Source organism: Euwallacea similis, chromosome 29, assembly GCF_039881205.1.
Source record: "Euwallacea similis isolate ESF13 chromosome 29, ESF131.1, whole genome shotgun sequence".
NCBI classification, from domain to species: domain Eukaryota; kingdom Metazoa; phylum Arthropoda; class Insecta; order Coleoptera; family Curculionidae; genus Euwallacea; species Euwallacea similis.
In genome coordinates, this window is record NC_089637.1 from 60,371 (window position 1) to 78,625 (window position 18,255).

Consider the following 18,255-nt stretch of genomic DNA (forward strand, 5'->3'; position numbering starts at 1 on the left):
CACATGAAACAAATTTTTAAAAACAAAAAGCTTTATTAAATATTTTAAAAATCGTTAATTATAATATAGATTGTGAGAAATAGGTAACAATTGTTAATAATAAATATATTATTAATAAATAGTAAATTAATCTTAGGGTCATAAAACATAAATGGTTACAAAAACACTAATTAGTGGGATGCTCCACCTTAGGCTCAGACGAAGAAGTCACAGTAGACTTAGCGGGGCCTGTTTGTTGAATGGGAACCACCCTGTCAGTATTTTTAACAGTTTCTCCCTTTTTGGGGGCAGTAACGGTCAAGATCCCATCAGAAGACAAAGATGAAATCACTCCCTCAATGTCATGTTCGGTGGGCAACACGTACCTTCTGACAAAATGCCTAGAGATATAACCGTGTTCGTCTTGTTTCTCTTCGTGTTTTCCTTCAACGATAATGCTGTTGCCACTGGTTTTCACTGTAATTTCAGCGGGGGAGAATTGCTGGACATCCAGGATTACCTGAAATAACTTGAAATTGCAGACAAATACTCTTTGGGATAGAAAATTGCTCGTTAGTGAAAAGCGTGGATCATTACCTATAAAGGAGCTTGTACTGATTTTGATGCTACAAAGATATTTTGATTTTAAATTTTAGTACTTTTAAAAAGAAAAAACGCAAACTTTCAAAACAGGAGAGATTACCTCGAAATTATATTTTGATCGACGTATGCTTGTGTTGGCCCTAGGTCCTTGGTTAGTTTGTACTTCTGTAATTTCGGCTTTCTAGAGTTTTACAAACGAAAATATCGTTGTAGTTTCAAAATATTCTGACTACTTTAAGCAAACACAAACAAAAGCGAGTGATTGTTAATATTACATAAAACGCCTTTATAGCCGGAACTTTACCTGGAATTTGTCCTTATCTTGCTGAATGGTCGATCCAGACTCTTGCCTTTGAAGAACATTGGAAGTAGTCCAGGGTCTCACATAGTTTCTGTTCAAATAGCTTCTGGGGAATGTTCTGATGAATTTAAACTATATTAGAAAATTACATATATGTGAAGTACGATTTTCCTACCTGAACGAATTTAGCAAATCATCGCGTTTTAGTCCAACACCGAAATGCTGATCCAAAAGACGAGATGGACGAAGGCTGAACCAGTCTTCATCGTCCCACCAGTCCCGGTACGAAAGGGGTATTACGGACATCTGCGGGTTTTAGTAAAGCTTTAAGCACCTGCAACTGCTACTAGGTATGAAACTGCACTAAACACTAAACAAACGGAGTTTTACATTTTAATGTAAATATATTGCTAAGTTATTTAAAACTTTGGCAAGCATGGCTTTGTTTTCTGTTAAAAATCGTCTCTGTTTATATGTTTTTATCTAAAAATATGCCTGCATACCAACGAAAATAGTTGTATCTAAGCGAATAAAGCAAAAAATTTATCGTGGATCATGAACTTTATTATTAGATAGAAGCAAACCTGTCGAAAATTATTTTGCAAGGATGTATCAACGTTTAGAAACAATTTTAGGGGAAATATTACTTAAATGATCGTTTAAATTATTAACCAGAAAGGGATGAAACGAGTAGTGTTACTTACAGTTCAAACGAGTATGTTTTTAAATCTCTGCAGTTTTCAAGACAACTTCTGAAACTAAACTCTGCTTTCAGCCTAAACAAAAATATATACCTACCTCTGAAATTCTATGAATCAGAAGGTTTCATCATCCAAGACTCAACACACACGTTCAAAATGCTTTCGTTATTTTAAAATAGACAATTTCAGCAATCTTTGGCTTTCCTTCCAGTCTTGTAGTTAAAAACGATCAGTAAGGAAAATAAGGATGAAATCTAATATAAAAAATTTTAAATGGTGTTAGACTTCTATCGCTCTAAAAGGCATTTTGGTTGTTAATTATTATTTTTTAATGTAAAAGACGTTATTTTCCACTTGGATACAAAATCAAAGACGTTATAATGAAGCTGCTGCTAGTATCTAATACGGAGACATGAAACGCTTCTTAATGGTGTCACTCGAGTATTTCCAAAATTTGAAAATGTGCCAACAAATCGTTTAATCATCTAGATATGTTTGTTTGACCATAGTCGTATAATCTTCTAAAATAGATCGAAAAGGTGGTAAATTCTTGGAATTGAACATACTTCGTGTATAACGTAGCCATTTTCATATTTTTGATAAATTTAAAATGATGATTAGATTTAATATGACTTAATATGGACATAAGAAATTTGAATTAAAATTACTCCCGCGAAACGGCAGCTATTACTCAAGTAGTTATATCATGGATGTACCTAAATAATTAATCGTAGTGTCCATCCAAATGAAAAATTTGAAGGGAATACCTTTTCGCCAATATAAGAGTAACTGTAAAATCACTTTCTGTAGTAGTGGAGTTCTCTAAGAAAGATCAGGTAAGTAGTACCACTAATAAGTAGGAAGTCAAGACCAGAGAGAACTCAGAACATCGAAGCACACAGAACTGTTGGTTAACTTGTTCGAGGAATGAAGACTCAGCATGGCTACGAAGAAAGCAGCAATAGTTATGCGGACGGGCAGAACAGAAATTAGAAGCCTAAGTAATTGACGACCACGAGCTTGTTACGTAAGAAGAGCTAAAATTCCCCGGAGTTTGGTTTAGCAGGGACGTGAGTTTTGTGAAACATACAGGGTGGCCCAACGAAAACTTTGCACTTTGATTTTCAGTATTTAAAATGAAAATATGTAAAAACGCTGAAACCCATCGATTTTTAATTCTGGGACATTTTTTTTATCATATGTTCATCATTTAAATTTGTTGTTTCCAAATCGGTGGATTGATAAAGCAGGTCCAATAGTTTGGCCTCCACGTTCCTCAGATTGCACCCCACTAGACTTTTTTGTGGATATATCTAAAAACCTCAATTTACGATGCAGGGTGCCTTTGTCCAAGTTCCCTGTTAACGTTTCATTGATGCCTTCCACTGTGTAAGGACCCTTAAATGGTTTTCGATCAGATATAAGTAATGGAACTAATAATTAATTCAAAGTTTTATTATAAGTAAATCAAAGCATAAGATTTGCCGCTTAATATTAATAATTTTTTATAATGTTCGTTATTTTCCATGCAAACCTACCATGGGGTAATACAAATTAATTTAAATAATTTATATTTTTAACAGCCACTAAGGAAGAATGAAACACCTAAAATATAAAAACATTTTTTTAATCTCAGGAAGAATAAAACAATTAAACATCGACACTCTATACAAATAAAAAACACATCTTATACAAGGTGTATCTTAAGTAATGGCACACAGAGCAAAGATATATTCCCCGTGTTAAAATGGTGCGATTTTGTACTGTTTATTCGTGCAATGAATTTATGAGAGGTGAGGCTCGAAATTTTATTTTGGGTAACTGCCAAAAATCGGAAAAATTCGTGAAAAAATTATAACCCGTGGATTTTTAACACGAGAATTAAGCCAATCTGGTTCTTACATGGAGAGGGCATCATCTACGTTTCGCGGATTAGATTTAGACCCCTGTAATTTTTTTGTCGGTTAGTAGATTCTAGTTTTTGTTAAATATTTGTTTTTTCAAGTTTTTCACGTTAAAAATATAATTTCCTAAATTTGTGAAATATTTCCATTTAAAAATATCACTATATTACGAAATAAATTATAAAAGGTTATTTGAAAATTACCGCACTCTTCAAGGGTGTTGAAAAATGTTTTTTGATCTTCGTGCGTTTATTTATTAAATCATAAAAGCAGAAGAGAAATGAATTAATATTCGAACACTAGCTCTTTTATTAGATTATACAAAATAGAAATAGTTAGAAAAAATACCCATATTGTTATTAATTGGAAATTATTAGATGGAAATGTTGCGCAGATGGAATGTCCTGGCGGTTTTTCTAGCACTTTTCCAAATAAAAAACTTGAAATAATATAGATATTTAATAAAACTGGATTTTACGGACCGACAGAAACTTATAAAAAATAAATAAACATAATACTTGAATTTTCTGTATTAAAAAAAATCTGGGCTACCAGTTTCGTTAATTGTTGCCGGTTTATTGGAAAAGTTAAAAGGCAAAAACTGAAATAACATTTAAATATTTCTAATAAGGTAAATGTAGCCCAAACGCACTACTTTTACATGGAGCATGCCATTGCTCTGCATAGCGTTACTTAAGACTCGCCCTATACAACAGCGAAAGATTTGTAAGTAGGGTATATTCATCAAAGAATATATTATGATAAATAGACATACATAGATGCACGGCCAGCATGCACAATCCAAAATCGTATTATATTATTTTATTAAAAATAGATATATAAATAGATGTACATTCAATGTTTATACAAGAAAAAAAGAGGAAGAGGGGTTCATGTAGGAGGATATGCGCTAGCAAGTAATCAGGTATTGTAATAGTTCGAAGTCCTTTGAGTAAGAATATATCTTAAGTCACTGATGTCGACGCTGTGACCTAGAATATGTTCAATCTTCAGCACTTATTGATTAGAATGAAAAAGGAACAGAACTTACGGGAATACTTATGCTAGTCAGACTTAATACTGGTAGGAATGGAAGGTGATAACACTGTAGCCTGCAACTTCTGGATATCGTTTAAGGTAGTGTAACCTTGATCGTCGAATTCCTTCCATCTTATGTAGTTTTGGCGCATGTAAGTCAGCAGCTCCGGCATGTCTATGAAAGCTACAAGACAAAGTAAACACAATTTTTCTTACATAACGAGATATTTGCTGACCATTCCAAGCTTCAAACATGTCATTGATAATATAGTCCACAAATCCAATCTGGGATTTTGGAATGGAGCAGGATTGCCTATCGAACATTGGCATCACAACTGGAAGTCCGCGAGTTTTTTCATCATCAGTTTGCTGAAAATATTCCTCAGCTATCCTCCTCGCCCATTCCACGCACAGCCGAAGAGGCCGAGTGGGATTCGAAACGTCGGCGCATTTGATCATCATCCTCTTTACCAAAGTAGTGTTTTCTGGGTTCAAAATCGGGGCATAGTCGTCTGTTAGCTGTAGAAAAAGAAATTTGTCCATACTGATTGCAATAAAACTTGGAATATGATCATACCTCTCCACACTCAGAACTGACCGAAGACCGAGTACAAAAGACATTGACGAATTTGGCTAAATGCTCGAAATGTTTGGTCATTTCAGTGGCCAAAATCATATCTATAACGTTATGTCTGGCCAGTTTATACGTGTCTCTGTCTAAATTTTTGAAAATGTTCACTCGCTCATCACCTAAAATATGCATAGAAATTAATTATCTGACGTATATACAGGGTCATTCAACGAAAACTTGACCCCCTTTATCTTGAAAAATACGAATTTTTCGGAAAATTCTCAAAATAGGTCAAAACAGTTTTTGAGGGGAACGACTTTTATATAAAAATTCGTTCTCCTCGAAAACTGTTTTGACGTATTTGGTGAATTTTCCGAAAAGTCCTTATTTTTCAAGATTAAGGGGAGTCAAGTTTTCGTTGGATGACCCTGTACATTGCATTTAAAAAGGATTTTACCTAGAGTGAGTTTAAAAGTCATAGCAGCGTGATGCGACTCCAGAACGGTGACATCATTGTACAAAATAGCCAATGGGTTGTTCGAGTTGGACAGGAAGGCGCTTGACTTTCCTGGATGATCCAGATCATGCGCTGCAGCTGCTATTAGGCTGGTGGCTTCATCTAGGGGTTCCATGATGGATTTCATTCGTTCTTTTTCCAGGAAACCAGCTGTGGCCTAAAAAGAAATCGAAAAAATTGTTAGTGAACAACACTCACAAGTGGAAATTTTTATTGCCAAGTCATATTTTCTTTTGTAATTGACGAGGCAAAGTTGTTTTCGCTATTTAGATTGATTTCATTTCCTTCAAAACAGAAGTAATCCCATAACCAATCAGGGGGCAAGTTGTCTCGAATGTTGTATATTTCTAGATTCCCCACCTCATGAATGGCCAGAAATCATGAGACCTAAGACGAACTTGAGAAATTCCATTTGTTCTCATTGTTCTGTGTCGATGTATCGACAGACTGTTCAGGACAGGAGCACCAGCTCTTAAGATTCCACCCTGGATCCGGAGGATCACAGACATAAATCGCAACGGTTTCGACAATTAGTCTGGTTCAGATTTAACTTATTCGGGTGAATCGGAACACTGGTAGAAGGGAGGGTTCTTGTCTCTTCAATAGCCACGAAGATTACATGGACAAGCAACGACGATGCACTATTAGAGAAGTATGAGTGGCACAAGCGATTGACCACACTAGTCGTTATCGAGTAGTGCCGTGGATAAGCGACAAAGTAGAAGTATGTCTTGAGAAGGATATGGAGCATCAGAAGATAAAAAAAGGAATGTAGGACACGCAGGAGCAAAAAAGGACAGTATTAAGGGGCCCATTTCTGGCAAATTACAAGGAAGAAATGAATAGACACGATGTCTTTGTGCTTGGATACTTCACAGAAAAAAGAAATATTTTACGCTAATTGATTGACTGCGATATGAAAAACTTCTCTCTAATTGCAGAACACATAGAAGATAGACATTTTTGGATGCGCTAATTTCTTTACAAGCTTTTCCTGTTTTTTATTCTGGTCTTCTCTTTTAAATAAAAGAAAGATGAAGAGATAGACGCCAAAGATAAGACATATTTGGATAAATACTTACTTAAACATTTCAAGTACGTGTGAGTATCTTACGCAGAGAGCACTGGGTTCCAGAAAAATAAGTCTTCGACAAAAAATCAAGATGATTAAGAAAGGGTGAGGTAAAATTGACTCTTACAAAAGTGAAGGTGAAAAATAGACTGAAATCAGGAAAATGTATAAAATTTTAATTCAAGCCCGTCTTAATAAGGTTTGATTAAATTAAATTTGAAAAATAATGATGTGACCTTGAAATTACTGTACATCATTTGACCAAAAACTCCTAAACCAAAAATAAGGTGTTTTAGGCAAATTTATTTATCAAAGTAATATCGTATTTTAAAAATAATTGCTAATCACTTTTATCGATATTCACGAATTTTGAAACTAAGAGTTATTATATAAATTGAAGTGTTTTGATGTGAGCGGGATCTTTTTTTAATGTGTGGAAATATTAAAAATGGCGTGTGGTTAGTAAATAAAAGTTTGTATTTTTGTTGCTCCCTGTACAAATGAATAATTTTTTTCTGTTTCATTAGCTGAGTTCATTTTGAACCTTTTTGCCTCTTGTAAAATTTTTGCTAAGCATATAGTTTCTCTACAAAAAAGTTATTTGCGATATCTTGCAATTTATCACTGTTGTAAAAACAATGTTAGAAAAATTGTTTTTTGCTTCCTACGCAAAAATAAAACAAATATTTTGCATATCTGACATGCCAATAATATTTACTATGGTTGTTGTTGATCGGAGTTGAGTTTATTATAAATTGACTAATTTTTGGTCTTTTTAAAATGCAACATTATTCTATCGGGGAGAAGGTTAACATGCTTCTTCTATATGGCGTTTGTGAGGGAAATGAATGTATGAGTGTCAGAGTCTACCGTAACAAAAATCCATTCTCAGAAATCCGAACTATCACAAGTATTGAAAGGCACCTTAGAGAAACAGGTAATTTTAATCCAAATAATATTAATCGAAGATACCAACGCCAAAGATACCAAAAATTGAGAAGGAAAAAATATGGTGCCATCACAATTGAGTGGTAAAATGTACTAAAGAAACCCATTCCTAATCGACTTTTTAACAATTTCCAATATAAAAACAAATACTGAGAAAGCCTTCAGAAAGGTCATCGAAAAGTAGAATTATGTTTTTATATTTATTGTAAATATTGAAATAATTAATCATATAAGCTAGAAATGTGGTATTAATAAAAATTATAAATTCTGGATAATTTGGTGAAGGAAAAGTTTTCCTGCAGTATCTTCACTTAATGCTGATGGCTATTGCTTATTAGATTACAATTATTATACAACTCCCAAGAGCTTAATAAGTAACAAAAAAAGATGAGTAGATAAAAGATGTTAGGAAAAGAATGTGTCTTATTAAAATAAGAAAAACTAGAATAAATCGGGCATTTTATTTACCTTGTTTGTAAACAAGCCTATTAAACAATAAACAAAAAAAATCATATGTATTAATAATAGGATTTATCTTTAATTCACACGAGAAGAGGTATCCTTTTTATTCACTTTTTAAATTTGGAACACCAATATCTTGGAAACGCACGAGGCAATTGTCTTCAAAAAATGTATCATTTCGATGCGCTCTATAACCCTACGCAAACCATTTAACTGCCTAACTTAAACACTATATTTTGATTATATGATTTAATTGGTTTCCTACATAGGTCAGATACCAATAAAAATTACAAATGCTGGACAATTAGATGAAAGAAAAGATGCCACTGCAGATTCACGACACAATGCTTACGGCTATTGTTCATGAGATAATAAAATTAATAAGCTCGCGTATATTATTCAGCCCTGGAAGTTAAGTTTTTAACAGACCCAAACAAAATGTTCAGATTGATAATAGCTTTATCTTCATTATATACATGTGTATATTAATTATGTACATGAGGTATTTAATTTTGTATGAAATTCTAAATTAGTGTTATCCTCCAAGAACCTCAGGCTTTTTTCGATAAAGTTCTCTTTGCAATAGGAATGTATCTTTTATTTCATCGGAGTATGTTTAGTGCTGAGCATGTGTAATGAAAGTGCTGCCTTGGATGCGCAACTTTTCTTTCATTTTACTAAATCGGGAAACATCGCATGTTACTTCCTGTCGGATTTCGTTTTCAAAATCAAAAACCAAAAAAGAAATGAGCTGTGCTTTTACAAAATACAGGTGGTACCAATATCACTTCATAGATGATTGACTTGAATGTTAGCGCGGCAATGAGAGAGATATATGTAATGTGCGCTTCACTAATAATCGAAAAAATCATTTTTTTGCTTTAAAGATTTGTGAGGTACGCCGTGAGTAGATCCATGACTTAGTGAGCGAAATTGGGTGATATCTAACTGTTATTTTGTAAGTGAACGTAGTTGTTGCTGATGTGATTCTGGCTCACGCTTTTGGTACTCGGGGGTGAGTTCTGATTGTTGTTTCTTCTAGTTTACAGTTAAGTTTTGTCAGGTTAATGAGAGTAATAAGTATTTTAGTTTAAATGCGAAATTATTTGCAATTTTCGCTCTTCTGGAAAGTAGTTAGGACCATCTTTGGACGTGCCCGAAAAATGATATCGTAACTTGAGCTGTTTCGAAGATTTTTAAAACTTCTCAGAAATTAATACTGTTTTATTTGTGGTTCAGGTCTCAACTGTTTACGTCTCTGCTTCATGTCGGAATTAATTCGAAATTCTGGCCGTTTTGAAGATGTTTTTACTAATTTATATTCAATTTTTTTCAGGAATTAATATTGATTTTTTGTGTGTTTTGTTGGATTTGTTGAACCGGTTGTAGTACCAAATCGGTTAAATGGAAATAACTATTTACTCCTCTTTTAAAAAACTTTACCTGATGTAGGATCGCGCCCCTTGTAGATAGGTGTTACTGTTAAACGGGATACATATTAGATAGTAGGAATTAACTGTAAGATTGTTATACCCCTGGGGTACGACTCTGGTGGGCATTAGTTGGGGCATGGGAACTTCCCATGCCATGCCTTGTCGGTATTGGAAATCCCCGCAATAAACCGGGTCGGCATTGGAACTGCTTGTAATATACTTTGTCGGCATTTGAATTGCCCTTGATAAGTTTCGTTGGTCCTATAGTGGCAGTTCCAATTCCCAGCTTAAGATGTAACGGTTTAATGCGGCGGGTGGTATAGACGGCACCCTAGCCAGGGTACGCCCATGGTTTATCGCCATGGGTTTTAGTATTTAAGATTTTGCAGGGCATATACAAGCCCTCTTTTCTTCTGGGTTCGGTTGTCGTTGGTAACTCAGAAGTCGCGTCCGCGCTCGCTAAACTCACAAGTTACTTTATACTTTTTTTTGTTTACTTTACATTAATAAACGCATACTTATAGTCCTTTCCTATCTGTGATTTTATTATAAGATATAAATACCATCCTATATCTACAGTAGTATCAAAACCCGATACTACACTGATTTATTTGTGGGTCTTTCATTACAACTTCTTGACGAAATGTGGTTTATAAACTGCGGGACGCCACACAATTTAGTGTAAACGTTCGTAGATTTTTAAATGAATCGTATCCAATAGATGGATCGGAAAAGGCAACGATGCACCCGTAAATTGGCCAGTAAGATCACACGATTTAACGCCTCTAGACTTTTTCCTGTGGGGAATTCTTAAATCAAAAGTATACGTTTCCCCCTTCGCTTCGGAAACTGAGTTACTGCAAAGAATTTTCAACACTGCAGATTATTTTTAAAATAAGCTCCATGCTCAAAGTACAGATTAATTTTTTAAAATGAATTTATTTGTGTATTCAGGAAAAGGGTCAACATTTTGAACATTTGTTATAAGAATTAAACTAAGTTGGTAGTTATTTAGAATTAAATTTTTTCTCATGTTTTCGTTCCGACTAAATAACAGTAATGAATTGCAAGGTATCGTAAATAATGTTTTTGTAGAGAAACTTTATGCCTAGCGAAAATTTTACAAGAGACAAAAAAGTTTCAAAATAAAGTCAGCTTGCGGCAGAGAAAAAATTAAAGTCATTCGTATAGGAAGCAACAAAAATACAAAACTTTTATATACGAACTTTTGTGGTTACTTAACATAGAGACGCGTGCGGTAAAACTTTTAACTGAACGTGTGCGTGTACAGACTGTACAGTCCCCTAATATTTTATTGAATTTACAGCAGTCAATAAATTTAATATGTGTTCATGCGTTCGTAGGAAAAATATTACACCAAATATGTGGGAAAGTGTTTTACTGCATTCGATTTTTCACGACGAAAATTGCTACTCTTCATAGAAATCGCCAGTGGGTAGATGCTTGTAAAAATTAGCTCGTCGTAATAATTATTCCCGGATATAGATTTATTAAATATTTTCACTCATCAGTTTTTTTCGCAGTTTTAAGTACAGGAAGTAAAATGAGCCATTAGGAATTTTACTAAAGGTCATAATTATCAGTTTATGGCTGGGAAATTTTTAGACCCAGAATATTATAGCCCAAACTTTACCTCCCCAAATGAGGGTATTATAACCCAAAGTTTTTAAAAAGCGAATCGGTTTCAAATTGTAAAGTCACTAGAAAGGGTTTCGACGCACTTATAACATTGAACCTTTGCTTTCAATATCCGATCAACTTGCTTAGAACAAATCAATGACTAAATTGATTTTACTCAAAAACGCCGCATCAGCGAAAAATTAGCCCATTTGTCCCTTGTGCTGTCTTGATGTTATGTTTTCGAAGCAATAATCAAATTTTGAATATGGCAAAAGTTTCATATGACCCATCATCTCTTGCACCTATTCATCTCTTTAAAATTGTGCTTCCAGTGAGCATTTTGACTTGATTGTAGCCGGTAAATCGTGGAACATATTTGAATACTCCAACTCCTTCTACTAATTAAAATAAATCGTCTTCATTAAAATCCGTTACTACCGAACCAGCGTTCATCCTACCTAAATAATTTGAAAACATGAATTTTGGAGAGTAATGGGAATTATTCAATTTTCCAATTAGACATTCAAATTTGCGACTCCTAAACTACACAATAATGAGTTTAGCTCCAGCGAATCTAAGGGGTAATTTGAAATTTTAATTATGCACTATAACAGGGCGCTCGCAAGCTGAGCAAACAAAGCTTCTTTTTCGTTTAAATTCAACAAAAAGAACGAAAGCGCCTCGTTAATGCATTTCCATTACGTGATTAACTAGATACCATTTAACTGACTTCACTTGTTAACCCTTGGGTAACTCTTCTAGGCAATGAGGATTTGAATAATCCACTTTAATAAAGACAAATTCCGACAAAGAAGTTTGTTTTTTCGACTTTTTTACAGCTTACTTGCAATACATCTGCCGCATGTGTGGAGTTATGGTACCAGTTCTCTGGATGGTAATTGGCTTCTATGACAGTCAACCAATTGCTCAAAGTCTTCTCGTCACAGTTGAGGGCAGAGCACACGTCGAAATGATGGAACAAGTTCATGCCTAAATGCTGAAGAGGTCTTTTCCTAGTGAGGTCTTCCAGTTTAAATATGTCAAAGTCCCAGGTTAGGGAGGTTTCTAAAAGGTCTCTGATTGCGACTGGGGCCTAAAACTCTTCCATCAAACAAGAATTATGTGGAAACATCGTGTAAAACCTTGATTAGTCCAGCTCTACTGGGCCGGAATACTGAAGAGTCGTTGCTGCTCCTTCTTGAGGAGGCTGTTATGGTGGGTTGGGGTACTTTCTGCAAGTCCTATTCATTAGAATCATTTTGTTCAAAAGTAGTTCTACAGGGCCTCACCGAGAGTAAAGCTGTGATGAGATCCGACACAACTGGTTCGTCCACCTTAAACTTATAGTCTTCTTTCACTTGCGATACATACAATTCTGAACCCTTCAGGATGTCTTCAACTTTATCCACCAGCTGCACTAGCTGGGGATTTGATCCTACGTTTTCCCTTATTTGATCTATTAGTCCCACCACCTAAAAATTATATTTTCCAGGTAAATTAAATAGTCGGCATATATAAAAGTAATTGCTATTGTCAAAAAAAAAATTATCAGCTAAAGACCTCCTGTGTGATGGGTTGGCGGAATATGTTGCACACTTCCAGAGATCATTTATGGTACGATATTAATCGGCCTCCGAGTGTGGGAGTCCCGTTTCGAGCCTACCCACCCAACCACCCCTCTCGCTTTCACCCTGGATCTCGCCCGAAACTGCCGGAAAGCATTAGTTCGGGAGGGGGGTGAATTTCACTTCTGTCCTTCCTCAGTCGATTACTCTTCGCCCTATGTCACCCTTTCCTATGGTCTTTTCCTGATTTTCCTTTTGGTTAAGTACGTCCCTTATCTATTTATCTACCGTCTCCCAGTTGTTTCTGCTCTCCAACATCATATCTAAGACGCTTGCGAGCGTCAGGACTATTTTTATCGTATTTTAAGGGACGCAAAGGGCTGAGAAAGCGGTAGAGATACTTTAGGCTCTAACGGACAGCTCAACGACATGGTTCTCTGAGTTGATTCTAGCACTAAATGGTACTAGAAACCGACTTCTAGCCTCAAATTGCGACATTAAAACAAAATCTCTAGCATTAATAGTAGACGATCGCACAACTACATCAAAAAACTACATAAAAAGACTAAATTTTTGCGATCGTCGATATACAAGTCCGTTTGTGGACCATGTTTAGAATACGAACACATACTAAAGTAAGGAAAAAAACTAAAAAATACATAAAACTAACGGAACAGATTGTACTAAGACTGATTACAAAGATAAGGCACTTGGAAAACCTGCTACACAATCCATTCAACCAATTATTATGAAAACGCATACACATGATAAGAATAGCTGGCAAAATTAATACAAAATATTCAGGGGAAATGAAAGGACATTCATCACAACTGGTCCATCCTGAAACCTTTTTGCCTTACAAGACAAATAAGACAATCCCTCTTCCTTTTTTCCTTCAACCACTCTATTAGAACATTTCCAAATGTATTATTTTTCTTATCCTCCTCTTTATATTTTATGAGTGATTGTTTATGTATAGATGTTAAGTGTTTTCATCACAAGGGCAGAAAAAACAAACGGTTGATAGCTTTTTTCGTGGGAAACAAACATTATACAGGGCGCTTCAGATTGGACAGCAACATTTGGGATATGTATGCTCTAGTACAAAATAAGTAAAAAAAGTTCATATAGGCACGTGCTCGATCTAGATCGATACATGAGTTATAGGGTGTTAAAAGTAAAGAAAAAAAGAGGTTTTTATTTTATTGTGGTTGATCTACTGCAGAGAGAGCTTCCAAATTTTATATGCGTATTAGGTAATAGGTGCTGTTTAATGGGAGAATAAATTGCCTCCAATTACCATATAGAGTATTTTCCTAAGTCTTGATAAATAAGATTCTTTAGAAAAATTTGCTGGTACGCCACTGGTGAATTTTAAAATTTTTCTTCAGTTCTTCAATTTATTACTTAAATTTGATCTCTTTTGATTTTTAGGCGAATTTTGTTCAGTTTCTTCATAAATAAATTAATTTCTAAATTCAGTCAAATCCACGGACACTAGGGTTTTCGAAACCTCGCAATTTCATGATTCTTTTTATACCATTTTTTAGAAGCTGAATGGACTTCACAGTATTATACGGTTACTCAATCTTTCATGTTTGACAAATTACAAATTAGTTTGACCAAATACTGTAAAATCCGGTTAGCTTTTAAAAAATGGTGTAAAAAGGATCAAAGAACAATGGAACTTCCAGATTCGGAAAAAAAATCCGAAAACCCTGAGGTTAATTGATTTGATTGAATCTATAAATTAATTAATTTATGAGCAAACTGAACAGAACTCGACTAAAAATTTGGCGAGATAAAATTTAAGTAATAGATTGAAGAATTAGAAAAAATATTAAAATTTATCAGCGCCGTACGAGCAATTTTTTTAAAAAGGATTTTGTGAACCAAAATCTCAGAAAATACGCTACCATGTATAGTAATTGGAGGCAATCACCTCCTGTATTAAGCAGCACCCATGTTATTACCTAAAATGCAATTAAAATTTGGCAGTTCTATTTGCAGTAGATTAAGCATAATAAAATAAAAACTAAATTTTTTCTTAAGTTTTAACACCTCGTAACTCCGCTACCGATCGAGATTGGACTCTTGCTCATATGAACTTTTTTCTTTAAGTTGTACCAGAGAACCTCAAATAGTACCGGGCAATTCTGAAACACCCTGTGCACTAAAATACAACACTTTGCTCCAATTTAATCGACTTCGCATGTTTTATGGTGACCGAGATTCCCAAGATTGAGCCCCAGAAACATACACCTTGTTCATAGAATAGGCGGGGGGTAAAGTTAATAAAGTATTGACATGCACATAAATCGTATCTTTACCTTTGTGATGGGAGCTTCCAAAGGTAAAGCATTCAATTTGGCCAGAGACGTTCGTCTTAGGTAATCGCTGCCTATACTTCTTACATCGGTGGACCCCCTTCGGATGGAATGGATACTACCCCTTGACTGTGACAGATTATTTGGATCTATCGAGTTTGTGTCGAAAACCAAGATAAAGTGGGTGGGCATCCTGCAAAACATAGATCATTATTATTTTTGCCAAAGAAGGTAGCTTACCTATGGAGGAAGGTGTGTATACAATAGTAATGTCGATAAAACAGAAAAAGATGAAATATTCAAGGGGTATAGGGAAGCGGGAAGTAACCTAGATTTATTTATGATAGCTTAAAGTTAGAAATAGGGTCATTTGTTCTGACTTCAAAGTAAGATTGAAGACACAAAAACTCCACTGAAAATTTTCTCTCTTCATGTTATATTTTATTTTCTTCGGGAGCGCGGGGGGGAATAAGACCTAACACACCAATAGGGGTTCTTGGAGCGGTGGAATTGCACACTTTTCCGAGTTAAAACTAACTGAGAATAATACTTACCCTTTAATAAGGGCTAATTAAACCTGTCTCATTTTGTAACTTCTTTTCGGTGTAAGTGATTACTCTATGAGGAATTTGTCAGTGTCCAGTGTCTTTTTATATGTCCGAGGTTCAAACATAGGTAAACAAGTGTTATCCATGTTTACTGAATAAAAGGCCACAAATTGGTTTTTATTAAGTAAAATAAATGCACTTTCTTTGATTGTACACTTGATTGATAATGATTTCTTGGTAACGATGCATTATGTGACCTTGAATTGAAATTGAATGAAATTCTCTATTTTTAACGTAGCTTTAATGCTCCTTAATTTTCTTTTTTTGAATATTTAAATATATCGCCCATACAAAACTTTTCATATTCGCAAGAAATTTTAAATAACATTTTTTGTATTAATTTTCATTTTGTGACTTTTTCTGTGTAAGTTTTGAACGCAAAGTGTTTTTATGACAAAACTGTGTTAATTTTGAATTTATTTCCTAGTCCTTTTATTTGGTATCTACAGGCCTCTACATATAATTACTGTTTATTTATTTTTATTTATTTCATTTTTTACATTATTTATTTTTCCATGGTCAACTACGTGCGGAGTAAAAATTTACTGGAATGAATCGCTAGTTTCACATAAAACTTAATTATTTTGAAAATTGTTTGAAATAGGCGTAGATAACCCTGACGCAGTTCGATAAAAAATCATATTCTCTACTTGACATTGCTTAAAGTCATAGGGTGGGCCATTAAAAAAAATAAAATTTTACAACTTCAAAAATGTGAAAATTACGAGATTAATTTTGAACACCCTGTATAATACTAAGTCAAATAAATAGCAGAAGTGTAAACTTAAGATTGTGTATTAACTTTCTGCAAATATGGAGATTATGTTTTTAGTAACTTATTTAAATTTGAGATTGGCCATTATGGACGCATGATTTTAATTCAAGATCAAATATCTCAAAAACGGTAAGAACTAAGTATAGGACATTATACGGAAAATGCGTCTCAAATATTACGTACAATTTAAATGTTGAATAATATACTGGGGGTTCCATTTGAAATAAGCAAGTTGGCGGCTATTTCCGGTTCAACCGGAAGTGACAGGAAGTGAAATTTTTTTTTTTTTTAATTGTACTCGTCGAAATGAACTTAACTCCAAATTTTCAAATTCGTATCACTTTTAGATCCTAATGAACTTTTAATGAATGGGTCGGCTGAACAGCTCTGTATACGTACCTCTGCTATGTGTGGCATCGACAGATTTGTAGCGGGTGTATTTTTATTTTGTCTCATTATAACCTGTTCAAAATTGAGATAATAAACATGTTGACGTTGGAAATAAGTCGTTCTCTTAAATTTCCTTCTTCCTATTTACCAGCAATTAACAGCTAACTTTTGAAACACTTCTGCCACTTTCTAAACCCCTCTTTAAAGCTTAAGGGACCCGGGGAACTAATTTCGACTAAATTGCCCATAAACTTCATAATTAAATCGAACTTTCTGTGAAAAAAAGTTATTCCTTCGTTATAAATTAGACAGGCCTTCGGCTATCTGTCGGTTGAGAAAGGAATGTAACCGGGGGAAAATTGAAAAGGAAGGTAGGCCCTAATCTGAGGTAAGGATTTTAAATTGCAAACTTGCTACGCTTCGGGGAATTTTTGATTAAAACTGAGAGATATCAAATAACGCTGGGCGAAGGTGCGTGTAGCCAACACCGAAATTCAAAGTATGCGTATTTAGAGCCGTGGTATATTAAAAATGAAATTCGAGGAAATTTTATGAGCCCGATCTCTAGGGGTTTCATGAAATAGGGATTTTTGTCAACGCAGAACGAAAGGCGCGAAGTTTTATTAAGAACCGAAATGAGTGGCGTTAAGTTTATTATGTAGTAAGGCAAAAGATTGGAGTTATTTCACTTTGAGTTTGCTTGGAGGCCTTGATATTATTTTGCTTAATGGAGATAAAATTTCGAGGTCTTTATAGTAATCCATCTCAGACCCTCGAGGCATAAAAAGTAAACAAAGTAATTGTTCTTAATGGGAAAATCACGTCTCGACTCTTAAAAATTTCCCACTTGCCTCTTCAGGCCGTGATGGTGGGGATTAGTAGTAGCCGTTCGTCGTTATGGAGATGGTAATATTCTTGGAAAAAACGAATTTTGCCCGATTTTTCCAGGGGTGACTAAGGAGGCTAGAGCTACGCCGATGGACAAAATTATTATTAAATAAATTTTTGAAAATATAAATTTTTTCCCAAGTAGGCTCGTAAATGACGCATTTTCTCAAAGAATCAAGTAACCCTGTACACTTTCAATTGTTTTTACTCCATTTTGACATTTGTTGATACACTTGTTTCGCGCCATTTGCAATTTTGCGTCATTATTGTTAATAAGAGTCGTATTGTTTTGGATTTGATTTTGTGTGTACGCATTGAAATGCCTCCAACAAGAAATTTAAGTGAATATGATGCAGTCAAAATGGCCACCTTGATGGAAGAAGGGCATACCCAATGTGAGCTTGCCTGAAGGTTGGCTGTTCGTCATACCACCATTGGTCGATATCTCCAGCGGTTTAGGGAAACAAGTTGCCACACTAGACGACTAAGGCAAGGCCGACCAAGGTCCGCAAACCAAATGGACGATCGTTTT

General features: G+C 34.7%; 2 protein-coding genes across 8 annotated transcripts in view; both read right to left on the reverse strand.

The window, feature by feature from the left end:
* Nucleotides 1-13: 13 nt before the first annotated feature.
* Nucleotides 14-1,253, reverse strand: l(2)efl (lethal (2) essential for life). 2 transcript variants are annotated; one of them, XM_066403536.1, is made up of 4 exons: nt 1,059-1,253; nt 887-1,001; nt 683-763; nt 14-499 (listed from the first exon to the last, which is right to left on the reverse strand). In XM_066403536.1, the coding sequence occupies exons 1-4, from the start codon at nt 1,187-1,189 to the stop codon at nt 167-169; spliced, it is 660 nt and encodes a 219-aa protein (XP_066259633.1). In that variant the 5' UTR covers nt 1,190-1,253; the 3' UTR covers nt 14-166. The 2 variants fall into 2 exon arrangements, with proteins under 2 accessions (XP_066259633.1, XP_066259634.1); XM_066403537.1 differs by lacking the exon at nt 683-763.
* A 1,942-nt stretch (nt 1,254-3,195) lies between these two features.
* Pde8 (phosphodiesterase 8) overlaps nt 3,196-18,255 on the reverse strand; it is a 145,984-nt gene continuing 130,924 nt past the window's right edge. For all 6 annotated transcript variants that reach the window (XM_066403529.1, XM_066403533.1, XM_066403530.1 and 3 more), the window contains 9 exons: nt 15,066-15,255; nt 12,460-12,642; nt 12,313-12,402; nt 12,015-12,263; nt 5,555-5,771; nt 5,104-5,276; nt 4,763-5,045; nt 4,540-4,710; nt 3,196-4,480 (listed from right to left, as the gene is read on the reverse strand). In XM_066403529.1, coding sequence (XP_066259626.1) covers nt 4,553-4,710; nt 4,763-5,045; nt 5,104-5,276; nt 5,555-5,771; nt 12,015-12,263; nt 12,313-12,402; nt 12,460-12,642; nt 15,066-15,255 — 1,543 coding nt within the window. In that variant the 3' untranslated portion in view covers nt 3,196-4,480; nt 4,540-4,552. The remainder of the gene's footprint in view (nt 4,481-4,539; nt 4,711-4,762; nt 5,046-5,103; nt 5,277-5,554; nt 5,772-12,014; nt 12,264-12,312; nt 12,403-12,459; nt 12,643-15,065; nt 15,256-18,255) is intronic.